Below are 26,089 nucleotides of genomic sequence, written 5' to 3' on the forward strand. Positions count from 1 at the left end.
TTTTTTTTTTTTTTTTTTTTTTTTTTTTTTTTTTTTTTTTTTAGTTTTACTGGGAACATTTGAAAGAGGACTGCATGGGCCAGTCCCCACATTACAGGGAGGGAATTTGAGGACAGACAGTTGCAGCCCAGCAGGCATTGCCGTAACTGAGAAGTGTAGCCACTGATACTGCATTTCCCAGTTTACAAGGCTCTTTCAAAAGCCCTGTTGCTTTTTATCCACTTCGTGGCCCCCACGGTCCCCATTTCACAGGTCTGGAAACCAAGGCTCAGGAGGTTAACTGGTATGCCTCAGGCCTCACCAGCTAACAAAGGACAAAGCTCTAGGGAGACCTCCTGAGCTTTACACGTCTGCAAAAGCACGTCCACTTCTAGAAGAGATGGTGTGGAGGAGGGACACCCTGCTCCACACACAGCAGAGCAAATGGAGGACGGGGCCTGGTTTCTTAGACCAGTCGCTTCCAGCCTTCCAAGATTAATGCCACGTAGACCAAGCAATTATCACTGGGGTTTTTTTCTTCTTCTTTTTTATACTTAAATACTCATTTATTTTGAGAAGAAACTTCAATGTTCATGAAATCATGAGTTTAATATGGTAACTTTGTTCATTATAATTAAAATTAAAATGTTGTGTGGCCCCTAAATCACTTACACATTACTTGGCCTATATTGCTTATGAGGCAATGTTGGGTTGGTCAAAGTGGATTTTGTAGGCGGACTAGGGAACTAGAAAGCAGGGCAGATTTTTGGTGGCTAATTGTCTAGGAGTTTGTATGGTGGTTACTGCTCTGATTGGAAGCCAGAGCAGCTATGTCTCTCCAGTTAGCCTCCACTGGGCAAGAAGAGCAAAATCAGAACCAAAGATCCAGCTCCAAACTTATTTAGGAGTTGCTGAACCCGCTGGGTCAGAGGCTTTACAGTGTTTCAAAGCCAAACTTTGGTTGAACCAAGACATCCATGTGCCTTTAGCTCATTTTAGAGCTGTACAAATTCTTGATTGGTATATCTTTTAAAAAAAAACCTGGTATTTTATAAATGGTATAATTTGAGAAACCTGTTTGCTTAAAAGTTTGTTCAATGTGTAAGAAACTACGATGGGGGCAATTGTCCATCTATGGAGACTCAGTGCTAACTGCCGACATTTCAGTGCTGGCACCTTCATAGGAGGGAAGCCTGTACATAATCCAGTGTCTGTTTCTCAGTCCGTTAAAACAACATGGAGGGCAGACGAAGCAGCTCAGTGTAGAGCCATGATGAGGCCTTGGCTGTAACTCCAGCACCAAGTCCTCCTCCCTGCAGAAATTCCCCTCACAAAAACCCACAGCAGTATAGAGCTTTGAAAGGAGAAAATATTACTTGCTTTTCATTTAGGTGGTTGGTCACATGTTCAAATTTAAATCTTTTCCGTTAGTGAAGCTGTTTTTGATTTTTTGGGGGGGGGTCCATTTTTTTTTTCTTTTTCTTTTTTTTCCTTTTTTTTTCTTTCTTTTTTTTTCTTTTTTCTGGGTTTTTAACCCACCATTTTATTTTTTTTACTTGCCTGTAGAAGTTTATTTTTCTCCTCTTTTGGCTTTTTGATTTCCATCAAAGTCACAGACTTTACAACGCTCAGAAATTGAACTTCGCTTCAACAAAGACATCTGTTGTGCCTTCAGTTTCATCCTAAAGCTGTAGGAATTTTTTTTATTTCTTAAGAATTTATTAGATAAAAATCGTAGAGCACAGATTTTTAAGCCTCATTTTTAATACAGGGATTTAAAGCTAGGTGTTTCCCTGTAAGCACTGTTTTGGCTGCATCCTGCAAAGTTTCATACTGCAGTCATTATTTTCTTATAAAAAAGCTCAGAAAAATGGGAGAGTATGGGGAAATTTTGAGGCAGTCAAATTACCTTGGAGAGCTGGCAAATAGGTGCTTTGGGACTTGGGATTTATTCTTCAGGGTTTGTGTGCTAATGAAAAGGCAGATTGAAAGCTTGTTTATAAAAATGGAGTGAAAATGTCATGATTGTCCTTTGAGATATCAACCACAAAACCATTTTCTAGAGTTATCAAAAAGCATCTGAGAGAGAGATGAGTACCTCTGTTTTCTGCTCTGGAGGTGGACAATAGGAAGTTTTCTTTATTTCCCCCCTGTGCTGGAGTATTCTTTAATCTTAGCCATTTACTTCTCACTAGATTTTGGAAAGATTTTTCTTTTGATTGTTCAGATCCTAAATTAGAGTTGCTTGTTACTTGATCTGAGCCCAGCCAAACAGGACTTCTTGTTGCTCACATCTACTGGGGCAATGGGAATATGTACTTAGAGGAATTGCCTTTCTCACTGTGGCATTTCCTTTATGATTTGCTTGACCAGCAATTCCTTTGTCTCTTGGTTCTACAAATTACTACAGTTCTGAGTCTGAACAAGTTAACTAGCCCCCTCTGTAGAATGGAAGCTTGTGGAATAGCATAAACTCACAAGGTCCAAGCTCAGATGGGCAGAAAGTTGGTCTATATAAAGGGGTCTCTGGTTTGCAGGCATAGGAAGCCTTTAACATTTATCTTCAGGCTCTAAAGATTTGCGTCTGGACTCCACAGAGGCTTTTATCCCAGCCGGGACTGAAATGCGCACGTACACTTATCCTGGACATGCTGACCACGTCCCCTGGGGAGTGGCTGCAGCCCCATTCCAGGGCTGTGCTGGTGGGCAGCCCCACCCCTCACTGACTTCCTTGCAGGGTTTAAAGCCAAGTAATTAGGCCTGAGTAACTGCCATTAACAAGGCGCTCCTAAAGCACATGGCAGAGAAAGAGCCTTGTTGGTCCTTATCACCCTGCCATCATTGTCACCAGCTAATGCTCAGTTGGAGGCCTGGGTTTCTCACTGGCCTGGGCTTCTCACTTGCGCCTCAGAGCAGGTAGAGCTGCAGAGTGGAGTCTGGCTGGCTGATGCAGAGTGATCAAGCATGCTCTCTGGTGGCTCTGTGTAAGCTTCTGACAATAGAAAAACCATGCTGGATGCCTGCAGGTCCTTCTTACCTTCCCTCCTGTCCTATGGGAACCAACAGCTATGAACTGGAACATGACTTAACCACAAACTGCCTTCACTTTTCAGATTTGTAGGGACTTTGGCTTGCTTTTTTTTTTTTTCTCTTTCTCTCAAAAGTGCTGGGGATCAAACCTAGAACTTTGTTCTCATTAAAAAGGTGTTCATTGTGGAGCTATAGCCCTAGATCTTAACCTTAATATTTTTTTTTAAGGTATCATCCCTGGGACTTCACAGGTAAGTTTACAACTAAGATACGCTTCAGTGTAAAAGCCTATGTATGTTAATACTGTTTGACCATCTATAATCTGAAAATCAGAAATCACAAATCTGAACATTTTTGAGTGGCAACTTAATACTGTAATGAATGGACATTCATTCCTACCCTATGAAAGTTATTACTAGGACACAACATTACTAAAAGTGTTATATAAAATTATCTTCAGGCTGTGTGTACATAGTATATAATAAACAGGTGCATTTTATGTATAGACCTGTGTCTCGTTCCTAACATACCTCATAGCTCATTGGTATATAAATAATCTAAAAATCCAAAACCAAACAAATAATCTCCTGCCTACCAAATTTTAAACTTTAAGCAATAGTTTTAGGATTCTCTGCTCCAGGTAACTCATTATTACTACTAAAAGCTACTATGAGTAGAGCTACTTTTAAATTTAGATGTTTACACAGTAGCCTCATGCCTGAGGACAATGCCCTGCACTGAATGTGGGGCCTGCTTAGGAGGACTGCTACCAAGAAGGTCTTTGTGTTGGGGTATTGGGTAGGAGGCAGAGCCAGGTGAGTTGGGAATCTATGGAGTGTCTCTCTGGGCTGGCTTCACCCACAGCCTGTAGAGCCCATCTTCCCACCTTGGCATCTATGGGGCCAGTACAGGCTGTGGTGTACTTTTCCCTGAAAGCCTACTGGTTGCCAGTTCTAGGGAGCTGCTTGCTCTCTTTCGATGAAAATTGTGTGGATCTTACAGAAACCACTCCAGAATGTTCCTAGAGAGATGGGAACAGTATGCACTGTGCTGTGCACCTCCACATTGTGGTGACTGAGCACAGGAGGAGGGAGAAGGTGGTAAAAGGAGTGCCTCCCTTCCTTGTTGGATCATCCCTAGATATCAGGTTGTGCCTGGCCCTTCTCTCTAATTTGTAGCCTGCGGGGCTACAAGTGCACACAGGCTGGGGCACTATCCCCCTGGCTCTCTGAATTACTTACTGTGTGGAGGGACACAGGCTCAGTTATCAGATCAGAGAAGGCAGGGGGTTCTTTGTTTGGATTTGGGTTGTTTTTTTTTTTTTTTTTAATCAGAATGATAAATAAGCCACTAGTAGTTTCAACAAAATTAAACTGTTTTTCAAAAAACTAGACTGAGCTGCAGTCCCTCACATTTACCTTCATAAACAGAGGCTAAATAATACATAGAAATCCCTGTGATCTAACCCTGCCCCCAGCTCTTGTCTCCCCCCTGGAGCTGAGGGTTTTTTTTACAGTTTCTTTTACTGTAGAAGGTGAAGATTTTGCCTTGTTGTTCTGTCCTAACTATTTTGTTTCTTTTGGCCAGATAAGGCATGTGCAGAGTGGGGACAGTCCCGTAAGTGCCATTCACATCTCTGGCAGTGTAGTCTATGGTGGAAACTTATTCTAAACTCACAGAACATTTTACTTTTTGGTGTAAGGGGTTTTTTTGGGGGGGGCATTTATCTCTCTCTCTCTCTCTCTCTCTCTCTCTCTCTCTCTCTCTCTCTCTCTCTCTCTCTTTCTCTCTCTCTTTTTGGCCTAGGTGTTTTTATGTTATCTACTGTCCCCAAACAGACACAGATCGTATCTTTAGATACATTAGATAATCTCTCCATTTTTTGTTTTGTTTTGTTGGGGGTTTTTGTTTGTTTGTTTGTTTGTAAGCAATCTTTTAGGTACCCCTTGTTCATGCCTACAGTCACTGGGGACTCCCTGCACGTTGAACATGGCCAATGCTGTGTCTTCTACCTACAGTCATGGGGACTGCCTGCACGTTGAACATGGCCAATGCTGTGTCTTCCTTCTGCATCATCCTTACCATGGCCTTTGCTTTTCTCATGGATCCTACATTTTTTTTTTTAATTTCTTGGTTTATCAAACCTAATGGAGAGCAGTCTACAACAGCTTTTCTCAGAAGAGGTACCTTGTATGGGTGAAATATCCTCGTTCTAGCCTCATTTGTTGAATCCCTTTCTAAATTTCAGTTAGTTTTCCCTCAAAGAGTTAAGCCCAGCTATTGATTTAGGGAAGCCAGAAGCTGAAAATGAAGCTCATTTAATTTTTAATTTTTTTTTTGAATGAAAGAATACCAAAGTGTTTGTTTTGGGGGATGGTGGTGGTTTGGCTCTGTCCTTGTTGTGTCTGGAAACTTAGGGATTCTCATTTTGTGTGCTGAATTCCTTTGGAGCTGTAACCTGGTGGAATCAACAGGGTAAGTTGAGGATTCTTTCAAGCAAGAAGCAATTTTTTTCCAAGTCTTGGGCAATTGAATCAGTTCTTTTAATTCCTTCATTTTCCAAGCGTGGTATGACTTCCTTGGTTTTTTTAGCCTTCTACACTTGCTCTTTGGTGATTGAAGCCAAGCCTTCACTCCTGTGAGGTAAGTACCAACTGAACTCAGGCCTTTGCTGGATCTGTTATTAAAAGTTTTGATTTATATGTCTCATGGGGCTTTATGTTTTATGTAATATCTTTAATTTTATCTGTAACCTTGCTATTAACTTTTGTTTGTATTTTCATTTTTAACTTTAAAGGACTTTTTTGTTCATTTATTCGTTGTTGTATTGGAAGTTGAATTCAGGGCTTCATACATGCTGGACAATAGCTCTACCCCCAGCCCTCTTAGATTATGCAGTAGTGTTTAAGGCATAAAGCTAAGTTCAGGATATATTTCAATGCAGTGGACACAACTTCTCTACATGGCCCCTCTGGCCAGCATCTGCCACTGTGCCAAATCCCACAGCAGAGTGATAGATTTGTTTTAGCTAGTTCACCTGTGTTGGCCCATTATTACACCCAGAGCAAGCATTCTTCTTGCACAGCATAACAATCTAAGGTCATTGCGCAATATCTGGTTATCTCATTTAGAAATAAGAATTTAAAGAACGTTTTTCCTGCATAGTTTCTCCTCGTTTACATATTTACGTTATTTAGCTTCTTTACATCCTACTCAATGGGAAGTAGAGTGAGCCTAGAGATGGGTAGAAAGGAGAGGACCTAGTGAGCCACTGTGAAACTGAGTGGAGTTAAGGGCAGCAGCAATGAAGCACTGACTTAGGCTGACTGTGAAGCTGGCGAAGCTGGAGTGCAAAGTTGTCTCTAATTGGTACCTCTTGCTGTCAGCCAACTAGTGCTCCGTTGATGCCTACAGGGATTGAGTAGACAGGACAGTGGTTCTCATGCATGCTGTACGTCACCAGGGTGTAACTGAAGAAGATGTTTTAGATCAGTGATTGGTAGACAGAATGGTGGACAGGTCCTGTGGAGGCTGCTGCCCATCGCTTACTTACTCATGGAAAGCTAGAGTGGCTTCTGCCCCTGCTAGGGATTCCTGTTTCATTTTAGAGGTTGTGTATGGACCTCTGAGGCCCTTCTGTTCTTCCTCTTCAGAAGCATGTGCCTGAGTGGCCTGTGGAACACAGTATGGTGGCTTTTTTGGCAGTAAGTGAGGCACACACACCCCCCCATACCTGTATCTTCAGAGTTCTCCATAGCTCTGAAGGGACTGGGGCCTGGGAACTTTCACTTGACCCATTGTTTCCAGCCTGGGACCAAAGGCTGGCTTGCCTTGCCCCACTGCTTCTGAAGAAGTCTGTTGAGGGGGTGAGATCCCTAGGTCTAACTACCCCTTAAGACCTCCAGTGCTGCTTTTTGCTTTGGATTCAGCCTTTTCTATGTTTACAGGAGTAATGTTGGTTCTCACTTCTGAGGTTTTTTTGTTGGTTTTTTTGTTTGTTTGGTTGGTTTTTTGGTTTTTTTGGACTTCCACCACTGAGTCTATCAAATTTCATCCCTATTTTCCAGTTAGATTTTAGTTCCTAAACATTTGATAAGTCAGTTAGTTAGCCCTTCTCCACTGGCTTGATATTATAAACTGAACCAAAGCCATGTATCTAGAATGTTAGAAGGTACAGGCATGGCTTCTTTGGATTCCCCCACAGTCGTCATTAGATGGGTCCCTCTTCACTTTTTTTTTTTTTTTTAATAGGGAAGAGTGGAGGTTGAATGCTTTGTCCTATATGACCTGCTCCTCTAAGCCAGGAAGCTGCAGGGCAGGTGTCTTATTCAGAGAAAGGAGTTCCTCCACCCTACCTACCCCTAACTTTGAGCAGCCAAGCAGAGGGGCCCAGGGATACCTATATGAGTTGACTGTCCAAACCAAACATACCCCTGGAACGCAGGTTTTCTCTCCTTGGACTGTGCTTTAAGCTTAGGCATGAGCTGAAGTGTGTTCCTTTTGCAATTTAAGGTTGGCTTCTGTCTTTCATTCTGTCCCTGGTGGTGTTTGCTTTGCTCAGCATCTCCACTAAAGAAGTACCTAGTCAAAGTTAAATTTTCAGACCAGGGCTTGCTGTCTTTAATTTGGGCTTAGCACTGCTGGTCACCATACTCAGAACTACCTCAAACCTGCTTTTGTTTAATTTACTTAACAGTTAAAAAAAAAAAAAATTATATCATGACCACCTTGAAGCCTCTGCTCCCTAGGGAGCATCGTCTGTTTCCTCATCTTTTTTCCCCCTGTGGTACTTAGGGACCTGAGCTAACGTCCAGCCTACTTGCCTTTCTGCAATATTTCTGTTTGGCCTCAGAAGGTGCCTAGATAGGGTTTTCAGAGCTCCCTCCTCCCTTTGCAGATGTGATTATTGCGTAGTATACCTCAGCTTCAGAATCTGATGTCTACTGGTAGCTGCCACTGTTTTTATCGCCATCTACAGTCTCTATCTGTTAGAGGAGAGTGTGAAATCTACTGCGTCCTAGCTCTGTACCTTGGTAAGAGTCAGAAATAATCTCTCCAAACCTTCTTTTTTACTTTCTTTATTGTAAATGTGCGTGTGTGTGTGTGTGTGTGTGTGTGTGTGTTTGGTGCTCTGTATTTGTGGATTCTGCATCCACTAAGTCAGAAATATTCAGAAAATTTGCTTTTCTGTTGATCATGCTCTGACTTTTTCATGTCATTATATAGAAATAATATACTATAGAAAATATTTATAAGCATTTATATTGTGTCAGACATTATAAATCTTGGGATGATTTAAAGCACATGGGGGAAGATGCTCATAGGCTGTATGTAAAAAAAAAAATTATAGAGGAGACTTGAGCATCTATAGATTTTGATACCTGTAGGGTTCTAGAACCAATCTCCCAAGGATACTAACAAACTCTGTGTGTGTGTGTGTGTGTGTGTGTGTGTGTGTGTGTGTAAAACCACAAGTATCTCCTATCCTCTTATATGGTTATATGTTGCTTCCTTTATTGCAGCTGTCTGTCTGTCTGTCTGTCTGTCTGTCTGTGTGTATGTGAGAGAGAGACAGAGCTAGTGCATAGCAGATGCTTGCCATAGAGTATTATTTTGTTAGCTAATTCTATATATGGCACCACACTTTCTCACCGAGATAGAATGGTGGGTGTTTGTTGGCTTCCAAAAGGAGCGTCTCCTTTCTGATGTTCCTGCTTTGACATTTTGGGGGAAGGGTTTGAGATGAAAATGATTCTGGATACTGAGGTTCTCTGACCATGGTCACTCAGAGCTCCCCTCCTCTCGCAGGTCAAGAAAATGGTGTTTCTGGTGTAATTTACCACCCATTTCTGAGCTCTGTATGTGGATTAACCAGTGGACATGGTGGACTTTTGGCGTCATGAGAGCTGCAGGCGCCGTTCCTGTTCTTGCCCATCAGAGCAAAGGGGGAAGTGGGGGAAGGGAGGACAAGAAGCTAGGAGCAAGAGGTTCTTCAGGGTTGCCATGAGAACCAGGGATCCGGGGATTGGGCAGCAGAGGGCCCCCGCTGGGCCTCGGGGCGTGGCTGCGTCACATGGGTTTAGTCCTGGGGTTCCCGTAGTGCGCAAGGACCAGCCGCGTCCCTCGTTCTCCCGTTCGTCAGGGGTGCCCAGTCAGTTCCCTGGAAGCTGAGGAGAGCGGTAGAGGACCAGGGACCAACTCAGCAGGACAGGCTTCCCAGCACCTGTGCTATAATGGGGGTGGGTCCAGACGGGCATTTTTTTGGGGAGGGGGGAGGTATGGCCCCCTTGCTGGGATGGCTATTCGGGAGGCTGTGTTGCTTTGCTTAGCGTATTGGCCCGTGTTGGCGCGTGTCTGCGTATGTCTGTGCGTGTGGGCGCCTGGCAGCCGTGTTGGCGTGTGCCAGCGCGTGCTGGCGCGTTCCGGAGCATGCTGGCGCGTGCCGGGCTCGTGTTGGCGCGTGCCGGGCTCGCGTTGGCGCGAGCCGGGCTCGCGTTGGCGCGTGCCGGCGCGTGCCGTCTTGGACTGGAGCATGCCGGCGCGTGCTGGTTTGTGTTAGCGCGTGCCGGCCTGTAGGCGCGTGCCGGCGCATGCTGGCCTGTGTTGGCGCGTGCCGGCCTGTGTTGGCTCGCGCGTTGGCGCGTGCCGGTTTCTGTTGGCGCGTGCCGGTCTGCCGCGATCATTTTGTCTATTTAGCGGCACGGCCCCGTTGGTTCGCTTAGGAGCTAGTTCACTGTGTCTGTTGGTGTTGGCGCCTGTCAGCCAGTGTTGGCGCATGTAACACGTATGTTGGCGCATGTTGCCGCGTGTCGGCCCGTGTTGCCGCATGTCGGCGCGTGCCTGCTGGGCCTCCGCGCTCCTCAGGCTCCGGAGCCCTTCTCCTGAGCCCTAGGCCCTTAGCTGGGGCGGAGCCGTGGCGAACCCGAGCGAGCCGCGCGGCCGAGCGCTGTCCATGAGGAGCGCTGTCCACGCGCTGGGTGCTGCCAGGTTCGGGAGCTGTCCGCTGGCCCCGGTAGCGCGCACGCAGCGACCCCGTGTGGTGAAGTCTGTGCTTAGCCGGCTCTCCAGGTACGCAGGTGGGCTCCGCCATCCTCAACGTTCCGAGGGTCTCGGGGTAAGAGGAGACTTGCTGAAGTCATGGTGGTCATTTAGAAAGGGCTTGCCTCCCGAAATCTACAAAGATCCTAGCGATGGGCAGCTCGGGCGAGCTCGCGAGCACGAATGGCCTCGGGCTCGGCGCGCTGTTGCGCGGCTGGCTGGCTGCTTGCTTTCCGGCGCTCGCTTGTCAGCTCGCCTACCGGCTCGCCTACAGTCCGGGATCGCGCGAGCCTGGGTGGACCGTAGCCGTAGGATAGTCTTATGTAACCATTTTTAATCTCGATTTTTAAGATATTATGTAACAAGTAGTAACTGTACCCACGTAGACCTGTAATTGGAACGTGGAGACGTAGCGTCTGCTCTCAGCCAAGTGGTAGACAGCGGTTGTGCGAACCAGCTTGGGCTGTAAGCAGACATGGGCATCTGGGGTAACTGAACCATTTTTCTCTTTAAAACTAGGATACTAAGGTTGGCTTGGTCATCTTTTAAACCTCGGTGGAGAATAGTCTAGTATAGGAACCTGGATAAATGCACATTGTCACTGTAAATCTTTATTCATAAAACCTTTTATTTCAATGAAAAAAAATATCAATTAATTAAAATTGGATGACAGAGATTTTGTCGTCATTTCTATCTTTTTGATTGAGTTCAACAAATTGTCCACATGACCATAGCTGCTATTCCTTCCCCATTGACGTAGATCTTCAGAGAAGCAGTCAGATCACCTGTTTACATTTTGACTGCCCTTCTCATCAGCTGCCATTTTCCTGTTGATGGCGGGAGCCACTGCCAGTGTATTGATAAGAGGCCTGGACAGAGCATTCACCCAGGCAGCTGATGGCTGGAGACATTGCTGTCTGTATTAGCAAATAGTTTCATTTCTGGACCAGTGAGTAAAAAGTGAGTGTTTTCCATTTTTGTTCTGTCTGGATTTGGAATGTAGTGAATGACGGCAGGAATTTTGACCTGTTGGTAGCCAGAGCCTTCAGCCTCGGCCTTCATTTTCTGCATGTTCCTGTTTCTTTGCTTTTGTTGGTATTGGCTGGGGTGGGGTATTTGGTAATGGGCCTGTGCATTACCTTTTAGCTCTGCCCCCCCCATATTCAGCAAATGGGGTAAGGATGGGGGAGATGATAGGCTGGGGGTTGGGGTGATTGAGATTTTTCTTTCCATCAGTCCTGAGAATCCAAGATGGTAAGTGGCTTCCCATTTAGGGTTTCACACAACTATGCACTTAATTGTGGGGGTAGGTAAGAGGTTCCCATATGGATTTATGACTGAATTCCTGTTGTGCTTCTTGCCCCTCCCCATGTCTGGCCTAGAAGTCAGGGATTATAATTCCTGCCTGACAGTATTGAGAACTGTGTATTAACGGTTAGAAGAAGGCAGCAGATGGAGTTAATGGCAATTTCACTACCAGTCTGAAGGGGGTAGGAGTAGTGCCAGATTGGTAGAATTAAAATGTGAGTTATTTTTGTTCTTAAACCCTCTCCTAAGGATTTCCATCACCGGCCACTCTTCTCAGTGTCATGTAATTACCACCCAGAACTAGGCTTTGGAAATTTCAGAGAACAGTGCATCTTTTGAATTTTAGAATTAGGTGACATTTAGGCGACAGTCTGAATTCACTGACTTTCAACCTTTGTGGTCCCACAAAAACCAGACAGTTCCATACTTATGACTTAGAAAGAATGTCTTATGAAGCTTTCTTGGATTAACACAGGTGAACGTGCCATCTTAGACCTGGGGGGCTGAGGCCTGATGATACCCGGGGTAGCAGGGTATTTGAGGAGAGGCAGGAAGAGGTATGACCTTGGAGCACATACTGCTCAGCCCACACCTTGGCCCTTGCTGCATCAGAAATGGAATCTATCATCACTGTGAGGCCCATTGGAGATTCTTTAAATTTTTTTTAAATTTATACATTTTATTTAGGGGGTGGCTCATGCACAGACCATGTGTAGAGGTCACCAGACAATCTAAGTCCTCTTCTTTCACCATGGGGGACCTAGGGATTGAGCCCAGGTTGCTGTGCTTGATGGCAAATGCCTTTATTTGATGAACCATCTCACCAGCCCCCATGACTAGTTCCTAATGGACACAAAGCTGGAGAAGAGATGCTGTGTTCTGAGCCTTGCAACCACGTGGGCTTTGGGGTATTAGGGCAAAAGGTTGGCAACTTATTCTGGCAGAGTTACTGCCTAACTAGAGGGACAACAGCAAAATGAGGGGTGGTGTGGAAGCAGTCTGAGCCCTTTGGACTCTGGGAAGTCTGGGAGAGTGTGTCATAAGAGGCCTTTGTATGAGCCATCTTGTTCTCTAATTTATCCCATTTTAAAAACGGAGTTGACTTGGGCCCCAGGATTCCAGCTTCCACCAGTGCAGGACACTAAAAGGACAGTTGGTATGGCCACTCCTCATATCCAAAATTGTTTGGATGGACCGCATTTGCTTGTAATCCATAGAATACACTACAGAAGGTACATGGCTAGAGATAGTTTGACTCAATTTTTTTAATTTAAATTTTTGAGAGTTTCATAAGTGAATTACAGTAATCATTTCTAATCTAGATCTAAGTTTTCAACTTTATGATGGTATGCAAACAACATACATTCAATGAAACCCTACTTTGAATTTTGATTGCTTCCTGGGTTAGTAACATGCTAGAATGTTCTCCCGTGTTCTTTGGCTGAGGCAGCAAACAGAGCTCTAGTCAGCCATGATATGTTGAGATATTAAGGCTGACACTTCCTAGTGCACTGAGTTGCACTGTACTTGCTCTCTAGAGTGGGTGGGTTATGCTGTTCAAGTGTAGTATTTTAAACTTACTAGCCATTGTCAGTCAAGGATTGTGTGTGCAGGTGAACACAACCCAATGTCTTGCCTCGTTCCTGAAGCCATCAGTGCTTGAACCCCTTCTATAGATGATCATTTGATTTTTTTTTTCCCCAGTATTCTCCTTCCTTGTTTCCAGCTAAGTGGGCTTTGTTCCCTCAAGGCTGGTGAGAGTTAGTAAGGAGATGGTGAGTTGGAGTTGGCAGGTGGTTAATCAACATGTATTGGACACTGCCCTCCTGCTTTTTTAGGGCAGGGGCTTCAGGACTGTTCACCTCAGGAACATTCCTAGGCTGTAGAGAGCTTCCTGCAGGCATCAGGAAGCACCAGGGGTGAACTCGGGATGCTTCAGGCTGAAACTTGATAGCAGGGAGGAAAGAAAATCCTGATGGTATAAATGGGACTTTAAGTCACCTACACATGATTTCTCTCCACTTTGGAGCCAGTCCAGGAGCTCTTTGCTTTTGGTAGCTATGGCCATGTCATGGCAGTTGTTTAGCATGTAAGTGGACCAAAAATTGCAAGGAATACCTTGATAGCTTTTGACAAGACCCTCTACTGTCAACATTCAACAGATGTTTGAGGAATCAGTCTGTTTTCTTGGTCTGTTTTCCCAAACTTAGGTTGAAACTAGCTACGGTTAGCATGCGAAATGTTTCCCTATAGGCATATGTGTTTGAGCACATGGTCCCCAGCTGGCATTAGGAGATTGTGGGACCTTCAGGAAACAAGGGAAGTAGGTTACTGGTAGCAAGTAGTGTCTAGACCTTGTTTCTGCTGGAGTTTTCTCTGATTCTTGTGGTAATTTAACCAGCTGCCTCATGTTCCTACAGCACTGAGCTGCCCCTCCATTGTGCCATCTCCACCATGACAAGCCATACCCTCTCAAGCTGCAAGCCAAAAATAAATACTTCTTCTCATGAGTTGCTTTGGTCAAACATTTTGTCACAGCAACTGTAGCACATTTAAGAAAAGAGTAGCTAAATGTGATAATGAAAAATAAATGATGAAAAAAGAGTGGAAGGATAGCTCAGGATGCTTGACAGACAAGCACAGGCATAGGAGTCCCTTTCATTCACAGGAGTACACCCTAATCCCCCCCACCCCGAGGAGGCTTGATAGGAGCTAAGTTAGATAGCTTTCTATCACTTTTAACAAATACTAGGAAGAGTCAACTAAAAAGAGGAAAACCTCATTTTAGCTCAGGGATTCAAAGGTTTCCTTCCATGGTTGCTTGTCCCCATTCTTTTGGGCCTATGGCAGCATGGTACATCATGGTAGGGAGAGTATGTCCCAGAGCAAAGTGTTCACTTTGTGATGGCCAATGAGAGGAAGAGAGGGGGAGAAGGAGAAGGGCATGTTTGAGGCCCTTCAAGGACTAAAATCTCCCTGTAGGCCTCAGTCCTTGAAGGTTGCAACCATCTTCTATAGCTCTAAGGTAAAGAGCAACTATTTTAACATGTAGTTCTTCGAGAGACATTTAGATCCAAACTATGGTAGTACTGAGCCTGTCCACATTTACATCTGTGGTGAGGTTTTATTTATGAATCAGGCACAGTGTGCTTATTTCTGGAATTTTCCATTTAATGTCAGATGTTGGCTGACCACAGGTAACCAAGACCACAGAAATTAAAGCTATAGCAAGGAGGGAGGTCTGCTATTAATATTTATTGTCTTGAAGGGAGCTAGCAAGTTTCAGTTCTGACAAGTTAAATGTTAATACTGTTGACTGTTAATATTTAACACTGTCTCACTGTTTGAAAGTGGTGCTCCTTAAAGTTAACATGCACAGGTCTCTCAGGGCCCCATTAAAATCTGCTGCAGTTAGGCATGTCATGGGGCCTAGGTCTGGTTTTCCGACCAGTTGTGCTTCTTGATGTCCAGGCAGGGAGGCCTTAGTGTGGTTCCCTCTAGTTATCCCTACAATGCTTTTTTCTCTAGAAATTTTCTGTTAAAGGTACCTCACCCTTTAAGAATTGTCATTAATAGTGCTATTAGTCCAGGAATATGTGTGAAACCTTTTCTGTCATTAGCCCTACATTGTCATAAGTAGCATTCTTAAATGTGCTAAATTATAAATCCATTTTTCTTCTGTACATATTTGAGGTACTCTGTTTGCAAATTCACTTGTATTCCTGTAGGTTTTATGTAGTAGGTCTTCCTTCATTTAGAATGGTGCAACTCTGAGAAAAACCATAAACCTTTGGGATCTGGAATGGACTAGGAAACTCTATGTGCCTTTCTTTGAGCTGGTGCTTGCTTTATCATCCTTGCCCTGTGGGGGAATTGAACACAGTGCCTCAGGCACTCAAGCCCTCTTCCACTGAGTAGCTTGCTTTGCATTTGTATTCTTTAACACCTTGCTTCTCCAGGGGCCCCTGCCTACTGTCTTCGCCTCTTCGTAAGGTAAGGACTAGGAAGGGCCTTTCACAGTGTCTACGGCGACAACAGAAGTGTCCCACTGAGGCTGCAGACTGTGCTCTTGCCTTGTCTCATGTCAGTATGAAGCCTGCCATATCCTGGAAGGTAGGTCTAAGCTGTCTCATTATTAACCCTGTTAAGGGAAGTGACAAACATTAGCTTCCATCTTATCTGAACATGTGACTACATTCTAAATTTATTAATCCACTCCTCTACTTTGTTTTGTGCTGCTACCTTTAAAAAAAAAAAAAGAGTCTGACAACAAAATACCTCCCTGGGTAATAAAAGCACTACTAAATTCTTGTATTCATGCCTGTTCTTGTTGCTCAATGGATGTATTAATAGAGCCCATTGGACTTTGGGTCCCATTTCTTGTCACCTTTTTATCAAGAATCGTCCTGGTCATGTTGAGATGTTGGGCAACTCAGCACTTTCCTGAAGGTCCCCGGCCGCAGAAGCTTAGAAACAGTGGGCTAATGTTGGGTTTTTGTGGCGGTGCTTTCCAGAAAAGTCACTGTGCTTTAATGTACTGTGATACTCAGGAGGAGTGAATATGGTAGCTTGAAGTTGTAGGACACAGAACTCCCTGTTTTGCCCATTAACTTCATGACAGTAGCCTTTTGTAGTGTTCTCTTCCCTTCTCTTTTACATAGTCTTACTGAGGTCTAATTTACATACCATAAAATCTATCCATTTAAAACTATTCAATTTAATTTCAATTAGTGGATTTATGAATAAGTGCACCAGTATGGTCTGAATGTGTGACCTCAAATTCTTGGGTTGCAACTTGTGCAATAGCATTAGAAGTTGCAGCTCTTAGGAGCTAGGTAAATCGTGAGGTCAAAGACTTTTTGAATGGGATTAGGACTTTAACAAAAAAGTACTGAGTGAGTAGGTCTGTTCTCTGCTCCTCATGCTTGTAGAGATGTTTGTCCCTATGGAGGGCAGAGTAATGAGGTATCATCTTAGAATCCAGGAACAGTGAAGACAGCAGGCCTTCCCATACCTTGATGTTAGATTCTCCAGCTACTAGATTATAATGGATATGTCCAGACTTGGAAGTGCTTGGTCCTTTGGTAGTTCTGTGTTTAACATTTGGAAGAAATGCAAGACTTTTCTCAGTGGCCAGACCAATTTACATTGTTAGCAGCAATGTATGAGGGTCCCCAATTTTCCACTTCTACTCTGTTGTTATTATGTTCATCTAAGTATTTGAGATGGTATCTTACTGATGTTTTGAGTTGCAATTTGTTGTTGGTTTGCAGGATGTCACAGATACTGCAGGTCAGTCTCAGTGGGTGCTTTTCTTTCCTTGTGGATTTTAACTGGATAAGTGCCCTAAATGTACAATGGTCTTCTCTTCTTCTTTTTCCTCCTCCTCTTTTTCTGACAGGAGGGTGAGAGTAGGATAGGGGTTGAAGTTAGACCCTCACACATGCAGGTAAGCACTCTACCACTGAACTACCTCCCTAAGAACCCCTTTATTAGATGAAGTCACTAATTCCACCTCTGGTGTCATATCTAAGGAGATCAATATCAAACCCCTCATGAAGATTTTTTTCCCATGCTTTTGTCTCATAGTTGAACAGAGATATTTTTACTTCTGCCTTTCCCATTGGGTGCTTCTTATTGGTATTGTCATTATATTTTCTCTTACTTGTCCTGGATAGGACTTTCAAATTAAACCATGCTGCATAAAAGCAGTAAATGGAAGGACCTGTCTTGTTCTCCATCTTAGAGGAAATGCTTACACTATGGAACATGACATCACTTATAGGCTTTTCACAGTACTTAGCGTACTATTGGGTAGTGGTGTTCAATTCTTTTCCCCTGTTTTCAGGGATAGTTTTCAAGGAAGAATCCAGATCTTTTGATATTCCTGTAGTTACTTGTAAGGTATTTTGTTGGGTGTTTGACACTGTGGCCTTTTGGAACAGGTGTTCATAATTTGCAACATTCTTTGCTCTACTTTTTAATTTTTGAGGTCATAGAGGTAGTGATGGTGACAAGTAGGACTGCCTGGAGATGCACGCCACCATCACAGTCACTTAACAATTCTTAGTTTTCTATCAGAGTTAGTCTTATCACATTAAAGTTTGATTGAGTTTATAGTACTCTCTCAGGGCCAACCTTGGCTTTTCAAAGGAGAACATTGTACACTATACTATACCAGGTCCTCAGGAGAAGTAAGAGATGTGATAAGGCCCTTGCCCCATTTGGAAAGTGCCTCATGTTCCCAGGTCAGAAATAGATCCTTGAAGAGCTGTGCTCAGTCCCGGATGTGGTGGCCTGACTACTGACAGAACGTGGTTGGATGTTCCAACCCATTGGGAGGCCTGGGATACACAGTTGTTCACTGGAGCCTCACGGTCCATTCCTCACAGGCAGCAAATTCTTAATGTCACACATTTGGAACAGACTAATACAGATAGGGTGTGTCAGTATAAGCTGGGCACTGTTGCTCCTCTGTGGCTGGGGAGATCTTCTCTGGGACTCTGAATATTTTTAAGCTTAGCCTCTGAGTTCACATTGGCAAATGGAAGATAGTTAAGCTCTGGCTACCTCTGGGTGTTGTCCACTCCAAAGAGGCTGCATTTCACGCAGGGATAAGGCCAGAAATTTCTTGGAAACTAGAAATACTGGAAGTGTGACATTTTCCTTCTGTCTCTCCTCATATGTGTAACTTGTCCAGAAAGCAAGTCACATTCTCCATGGTGGAACTATACACCATGCCAGAATCAGCACGCAGGCTGGGGTTTGGGGAGCCCAGGGAACAGAATGGAAGGAACTGTCTTACCCTGGGCCACTGGCTATGTGCCGCACGCATGCTGGGTATCAAGTGAAAATTTATGAAACCTGGTGTGGTTTTTAGAAGGGTCCTTATTCCATAGTCTTTTCTCCATACTGACTTGGAGAGTTGAGTTCAAGTGCCTTGACTTCCTTCAGACTGCCCTAGGGTATGCATTGAAGTTCTGCATGACTGACTGATGAGGCTTTGGTTCGGGGGCGGGGGCTACTTTAGGTTTGGGGGGCCTATGGAGGCAAAGGACACTGTATACAAAACATTTGTTAAGTTGTAGATCCCAAGACCCATTGGTCCTTAAGAAAATGACTAAAGAACCTAAAAAATTGTGGCTAAATGGCTACATATATTGATATTATCCCACATACACACACACACACTCCTTATTTTCTGGTTTTCTATTTCCAGAGTACTAGCATTATAGGCATATTCCACCACACCCAGCTTTTTTTTTTTTTTAATGTAGTGTACTTTTTTTAGTGTAGTATAAATTCAGGGCCATGTATGGTATGTAGGTAGACACTCTACCAAGTGAGCTATATCTACCAGTATTTACCATTTGAGACACCAAAGCAAATATATATTTTTAAATTGCCCCACCTTTAAAACAATCTAAGTATAATGTCACTTATAGAAAGTGCAGTATTAAAAAAAATGAGGTAGCCCATTTCTCAAGTCCTCCTAGTGCCAAGTGAAGAGGAAGGCTGCCCTGTGAATCCAGAACAATCGACCTATCCTAGGAAAAGAATGACAGAGGCTGGAAAGATTGTATTATAGTCTCTTAAAAGTAATTTCTGACTTGACCCTTGAGTTCAGGTATCTAACTCTTCCCTGTCCCTTATTTGTTGAGCTTGTATAGTGAACCTGATATGAACAAGTCTACTGACAGACAAGCTCTATCTTCAATCACTCTTACCAGTTGGATACCAAAGAAACCAATGCTAGTGTTATTCCCATACCATCTGAGAGTACTTTAGAATAAAGCAGCTATTTGGCAGTGATGGGGATAAGCAGGGGGTAATGAGATGGCCTTTTGTCATTGATGAATTACAGGGCTGTAGGTTTTAGAGGTTCATAAGGAAGAGTGTTGCAAAGAAAGCAGCTTTTCTTCAATGGCTCCTGTCTGGGGCAGTCTTTCAGGGCCACAGAGATATGGCTGTGGTACATCCCTTCAGAGGGCTTTGTTGCCTGAAGAACAAAGGTCAGCAGCTTAAGTTCCCCTTCCAAACCCCCTGAGGGCAAGCCCAGTTAGAACACGTTTAAACACTTGCTTACGTGCAGTTTTTGCAGAACTGATAAAAGTAATGGCTGACCATGCATGCCACAACCTGTTTGTCTTTCCATACTCTTCATTCCTGGGTCTTGAGCAATGATAAGAGTTGGCCACACTACTCATGACTTGTATCTTAGACTTATGGAAGCAGTTAGGGCTCGTATGGAAGATGTCGAAATAACTGAGGGTGTTAAGACTGAGAATATGGTGAGCACCCAGAAACTTATAATTCAGTAATTAATAATAATTCATGTGACTTAGCTGGAAGCATTTAATAGGCCTATTGTGTTTAGATGTGAGGAGGGAAGGAGAGCTACTCAAGGGCACAGGCAGTTTGGGTGAATTCAAAGTACAATAAGTATCATGATTTGAATTCATCCTTTGCATGTTTCTTTGTTGAGAACTGAATCTCTTAAGTTCCTATTTCAGTAGTATATAGAGCTCTGAGAGCTTTGGATGGGTAATAAGGTTTAAATGAGTATAGGAGACTCCCATAGTGGTATTAGTGAGTTTACAAGAAGAGGCTAGATGCAAGCTAGGATATTTGTTGAGTTTCACCATGTGGTGCTGCCATCATGTTCCGATGAACCAAGAAGGCCCTTGCCAGATGCCAAGCAGATGCCAGGGCCATGCACTTGGACTTGGCAGCATCTAGAACCATGAGCAAACGAACTTCTATTTATAAGTTATCTAGGCTCAGATATTTTGATATCTCAGCAGAAGATGGGTAAGAGTGGCATGTCTATGCTTCTTCGCTCATGGGCCCTGCAGTGCTGGGGGATGGGTAGGTAACAAAGATGCTGGGAGATAAAGCAGTGTATGTATCTGAAAAGAAGGGGTCGTTGCTGTCAGCAGTAGAGGTAGAAATGGATGGCTCTCCACTGCTTTTATAGCTAAGGTTAGTTAGGCTGGTAGATTGGATAAAAGGCATATAGGAATGGTGGAGGGTTCATGATGCACTTTGATGGGTGCCCAATATGGGAACAGAATTAATGGAGGAGGAAAGCAGGATTTCAGAAAGTCAATTTAGGTTGTTTGAAGTTTTCTATGTGCTCTTTGGGCATAAAGCATCAATCAACTCAGCAAGGGAACTCTGTACACTGGATGTGAAATGAGCTGTTTCCCTGTCCCATGGGAGTGGTAAAAGAAGTATCTCTGTCCTGTGAAAGAAGTGTGTTTCTACATCTGAGCTCTCAGGTTCCTCTATAAAAGCCTTCCATTCTTCTCTAAGAATCTCATGTCTATTTTTGTCTGAAGAATATTTAATGCTTTTGTGAATGAAATTATTTTTTTTTACCATCAGCTTTCTAATTACCGTATTACTAGTGGGGTGGAAGGGGATTGCAGCCTGCTCATAGATTGCAACCTTATTGAATGTTCACCTTGGTTCTGATTGATTGTCCTTCATTTCATCTGTAAATAACAATGATTTTTTTTTTTTTTTTGGAAAATCTGTTTTCCTATTCCCCATTGCCTTTGCATTTCTGTTCATTATTTCACCATGTGATCTTTGGACTCTGGGGTAGTTAGGGCTCATGATGTGTGTGGGCTTTTTGCCTTTGATGTAAGGAGAATGTCCTTGCTTTGCTCATTTTTTTTTTGAGCTACTTGTCTGCTAGAAAATGGCTTATGCATGGCATATACCATGCGTAAGATTAAGGGTCTTTATTGTTTCATACTTTATCACCAAAATTCTCAAGCAAGCAGAATTTTTGTTTTCTCTTGCCAACTATGCTTTGGATTTTAGGCTTTTTCTTTCAATTATATTTTTCTTTAAAAATAACGATAATAAGGTGAGAGACGTGACTCAGTCAGTAAAATGCTTACTCTGCAAACAGGAATTAGACCCACAACACTCACATAAATCAGACCTGGCCATGCACATCTCTAATCCCAGTGTTGGGGAAGCAAAGACACAGGTCCCTGGAGCTTGCTGGCCAGCCAGTCTAGCCAACTGGTGAGTTCTAGGTTTAGTGAGTGATAGTGCTTACCTTTCTATTCTGTGGTAAAATATCATGACCAGAAACAAATGGAAGAGTTTATTTGGGCTTATGGTTGCAGAGGGAATGTCCATAATGATGGAGAGGAAGGCAGTGAAGAAGATGGCCAGAGCAGAAAGCTATCTGATCACATTTTGTTACATAGGACACCAGAAAAGTGAAATGGAACAAGGCTATAAACTCTTACCCACCCCCATGCCCCCATGACATTCTTTTTCTAGCAAAGCTCTACATTCTAAAGGTTTCATAACTTTCGAATCAGGAGCATGAATTGAACACCAACTGTTCAAAATACATGAGCCCATGGGGGACAATTTTCACTCATACCACCACAGTGACTCTGTCACCAAAATAAGATAGAGAACAATTGATGAAAGCATCTGACATTGACCTCTGTTTTCCATGTGCTCATACATATGCACACACATGCGCAAACACACTCCTGTTTATGTACCATACACATACACACAAGTACTTCACCTGTTATTTTTTGAGGCAGGATCTCTCACTGAATCTATGGTTCCCATGTATGACCTTTTACAAGGGTTCTGGGGATCCAAATTCAGATCTTCATGCTTACACAGCAGGTATTTTGTCAATGGCGTTATCTGCCCAGACCACTTCTGTATTTAAAGATGCTAGTTTTCAAATTCAGAGCCCACACAGGCTGGGTCACTGTACTGCCACCAAGCAATACTGCATCTCCTAGATTTAATTGTGGATTCATGTTGAAGCTAGCCATAGCATTCTAAAATTTCATGATTGCTTTTTAGAAATTTGCCTTTTCTTTCATTCCTACTTATTCGTGTTTTTCTTAATGTATCCTATTAAGTACCTTATTTTGTAAACTCATGGTAGTCTCTTGTATCTTTCCAATGTGGAATTTGCTTTTTTAAATTTATTCTGTCTCCTTTTAAGAAGGCCTAGGCTTCCCTGTGGCCAACCAGGCTGAATATCTTTGTTGTGAAAGTTGGGATTTGTTGTGTGTCTAAATAGTTACTGTTATTACTCTAAATATTTAGTGCGTGAACGCTAGACAGAAAGAACACTTTATGTTAGCTCAGGAATTTTTGGAAGATACCAAAGATACCAAACAAGAATCAAGAGGTACCTTGTTTCTAGAAAATCTTGAAATAAGCTAAGACATCTGTTTTTGTCCAAGTTTTTATATTCCTTAATAAGATCTTAGGTTTTTTTTCATGTCTACCTATAAGGTTGCATGAGATATGCTGTCTTGACTGAAAGGAAAACAGATGAAGGAGTTTCATCTGGACTCTGGGTGCCCAGCTCCCACGGGAATGGTCAAGGTCAGCCCATGACCATGACATGTTGGTCTGCTTTGGAACATTACCAGAGCATGCTGTAGGTGCTGTCTGGGGTCATGGTAAGCAATGCCCAGGAGAAGTGTTTGTACAGTCTCTGTGGCTATGGATCAACCCTGAGGTCATTGTGGTGGGTTGTATACTAGTTCATTTTGTAAGACTTAAAATGTGTACTGTTTGTTTTTCCAACTGTGAAGTTTAACATCCATTTCTTTTTTAAACAGACAGAAGTGTTTGATGTGGTGACCTTCCACAATTTTTTGTTTTATCTTAAAGACTGACTTATTGTGCCCCATACACTTTAAAAGCAAGTCTCTGAATCTGAAGGTACACATGTGGCAGAGGCATTAGGAAGTGGCTCTGGAGCATTCAACCAGAATCTGGAAAAGAATAGATCCAATGGAGGTAGAAATCTCCAAATATAAGAATTAGAAATGGTATCATTTCTGAAAAATGATTTAAAGCCATCATCTATCTGTCCTTCTGACACACTGTGTGGAAAGACAGACTGGTTTTTGCAAGACAGAGGCCCTTACCCTCTTCCTAATGGCACAGTTGAGTATGGGCTTTAGGCTTTTGTTTCTGAGGCCCCTGGGAATAGTTATAAAATGACTGTTTTAGCTTTCAGTTGCTCCTTCTAGATTGTTCCTGTAGTGTCTGCAGCTTCGTGTGCATGTACACTTAGAGAGGATGATCCTGAGTAAGTAGGCTATAACTGGAGCTCTGGCATCCAGCAGTAAAAGCCCCCTTAGTCTCTCTGCCCCTTAGTGTTACCAGAGTCTTTCTCCACAGCAAGAATTTATTGTGAGCAGCACAGCACGGAGGTTCCTTGAGGTGTAGGTCTATTTTTGTTTTGGCATGCCTTCTCAGGGTTGAAGAGACACATCTGAATAGGCAGAAGGCCATCCATAACTACTCCTGGCCCCACTAGGATCATCTGACCAAGTTATATCTCCTGTGTTTTTCTTTTCTGGTTACATCATTCAAATGGAGCTCTTCCTCAAAGCCTCTGCATTCCAATAGCCTGATCGGGACTGCTTGATGTAGATGCAGCATGGAAATGAAGACACTTTTCACAGTTGGCCTTTCTGGCTTGAAATGTGGTCATCAATAGCAGCTTAAGGAATGGGGCCTCCTGGCAGGAGAGGCCTGGTGCTATGACAGGCCCTACTTTTTATCTGAGCTCCAAGAGCTGGGTCTACATTTATCCATTGTCATAACTATTTGATTTGATTTTTCTGGTATTGGCTATTGAACCATGGACTTTACATATACTAAGCAAGCACTCTACCAACAACATACTCTGAACCTTATTGCTATGACTGACAATTTTGAGTCCTCACAAATGTCAGTGGGTAGTGAATAATGTATGTCCCACCAGACATTGACCTGAGGAAGTAATTTCAAGACTTTTTAGCCATAAATTTGTGGGGTATTTTTGTTTATTATTTTGAGACCTTCCCAACTTACTACATAAGCAAAGGTAGCTTTGATCTCTTGGTTTTCCGACCAGTGACTCTTGACTGCTAGAATTACGGGTATATACTATCATGCCCAGCTTTCAAAACTCCCATAACTGTCCATTGTGGGCTTCAGTGCCTGGTCTGAAGCACCACTCCACACACTATAGTCACTGAGGTAACTGATTACTATGTTTTCTTAAGTTTAGGTCCAAGGTAGAAAGTCTTAGGCTTTAGAGAAAACAAATTAATGTTATACCTGTGTTTCCTGGTTCTATACTTTATCCTAAATCCTAACCAGGCACTTTCTAAAGCAGTGTGATGGGGAAATGGCTATAGTAGGGGATGGTGGTGTGTGGATGCTCTGAAATATATGTATCTTTTCTAAGACAGTGCCAGTCTACCGGGGGTACTAGCAAGGTTCCTTATATCCATGAGCCTATTTGTTAAGGGGCTATCTGACCTGAAACTAGACTCATTGGATTAGGTATGCTTTCAGTGTATTTTAAACTGTTAGTAGATTTGGTCTCACTTTCCTAACTTTTTAAAAATCCATTCCACATGTTTGTTGTGAATACCCATTTGATACAAGGCAATGTCCTGGGTTCCCTTATATAGGGGAAACTTTGAATAGAAAGATACTCTCTTCTGAATTTATGCTTTGGTTGAAGCCCAATCCCTTGGCGTTTCAGCAGGATGACACAAAATAGAATCAGAGTTTGTGGCAGGGGCAGATTGTTGTCAGCCAGAAATGGCTTTGCGGTGTCAGACCAGGGCATCCAGGCCTAGTGTGGGCAAAGCCTGTGGTTTGAACTGAGATGTCCTCTGAAAGCTCATGTGTTGGAAGCTTGGCTGTCAGCTGATGAGCTTTGGGAAGTGATTACATTCTGAGTGCTCTGACTGAACTGATGGATTATTCCCTTGATGGGTTCATGGTCCTCAGAACAAGTGGGGTCTGTCTTAGAGGAAAGAGGTTAGTCAAAGTGTGCCTTTGAAAGGTATATCTAGGTCCCAGCCACTATCCGTGTCTCATTCTGTTCTTCAGCCACCATGAGGTGAGCTTCCTCTCACATATTCTCGGAGGTTCAAGGGAATGGAGGCTGTCAACCATGAACTGACGCCATAAGCCATGAACAACAAACAGGTTTCTCTTTGAGGGATGCTCATATTCTTTTGTGGAATCCCCTTACTACTTTATTTTGGCCTCACCTGAGTCACTGTTCTTGGCTAGCCCTGACTTGGTAGTTTCCTGTGTACCCTGTCTCTTATAGATCACACTAGATCATCTCTCACTTGCCTTTCCATACTTGATTAGCCAGCAAGATAATCTCTCACTCCACTTGTGAATAACAGCACTTTAGCTTTTTTTTGTTTCTTTCAAGAGTGTTTGCTATTCTGATTCAAACATTTTTGCAGTAGCTTATTTAAAATCATCTTTGTCATCTTGATGTTGTTGTCTGCTGTCTTCTCTCAGTTAAGCTGCCATTTTCCTCATTCTTGGTCTGGTGGGTTGTTCTCCTATTGTATTTTAGGCATCATACCCTGTGTCCCTGAATCCTGATTAACCTTCCTCTTAGTGAGCAGCTTCCCTATTGACCTATAGAGTGCAGTGGATGCTTGCACCCCTCAGTGGGTAAAAGATGATAAAGAAAAAAGACCACATGCACTATCTGATCACTGCAAGATGGTAGAGCTGCCTGTGAGTCCCACTGGTACTTCTAGCCTCTACTCTTTACATTATTCCCCTCACTGACATGGGGTGGAGGTATTGGCTCCCCTTATATATTATTTGTTCTGCCCCATAGAAGAATGGGTTCATCACTTCCTTTTACCAAGTGAGAATTAGATTTGCCAGTAGACCTAATGCT

General features: G+C 43.2%; 1 protein-coding gene across 8 annotated transcripts in view; it reads left to right on the forward strand.

The window, feature by feature from the left end:
* Grb10 (growth factor receptor bound protein 10) overlaps nucleotides 1-26,089 on the forward strand; it is a 110,068-nt gene that overhangs the window by 1,726 nt on the left and 82,253 nt on the right. For 2 of the 8 annotated variants that reach the window (XM_031338247.1, XM_031338249.1), the window contains exon 1: nucleotides 9,107-9,248. The exons of 3 other annotated variants lie outside the window; for them this stretch is intronic. In XM_031338247.1, the coding sequence (XP_031194107.1) occupies nucleotides 9,243-9,248 (6 nt within the window). In that variant the 5' untranslated portion in view covers nucleotides 9,107-9,242. Of the gene's footprint in view, nucleotides 1-9,106; nucleotides 9,249-9,695; nucleotides 10,078-26,089 lie in introns of those variants that run through there. 3 more of the 8 variants (XM_031338235.1, XM_031338246.1, XM_031338239.1) reach the window with 2 other exon arrangements.

Source organism: Mastomys coucha, unplaced genomic scaffold, assembly GCF_008632895.1.
Source record: "Mastomys coucha isolate ucsf_1 unplaced genomic scaffold, UCSF_Mcou_1 pScaffold22, whole genome shotgun sequence".
NCBI lineage: Eukaryota > Metazoa > Chordata > Mammalia > Rodentia > Muridae > Mastomys > Mastomys coucha.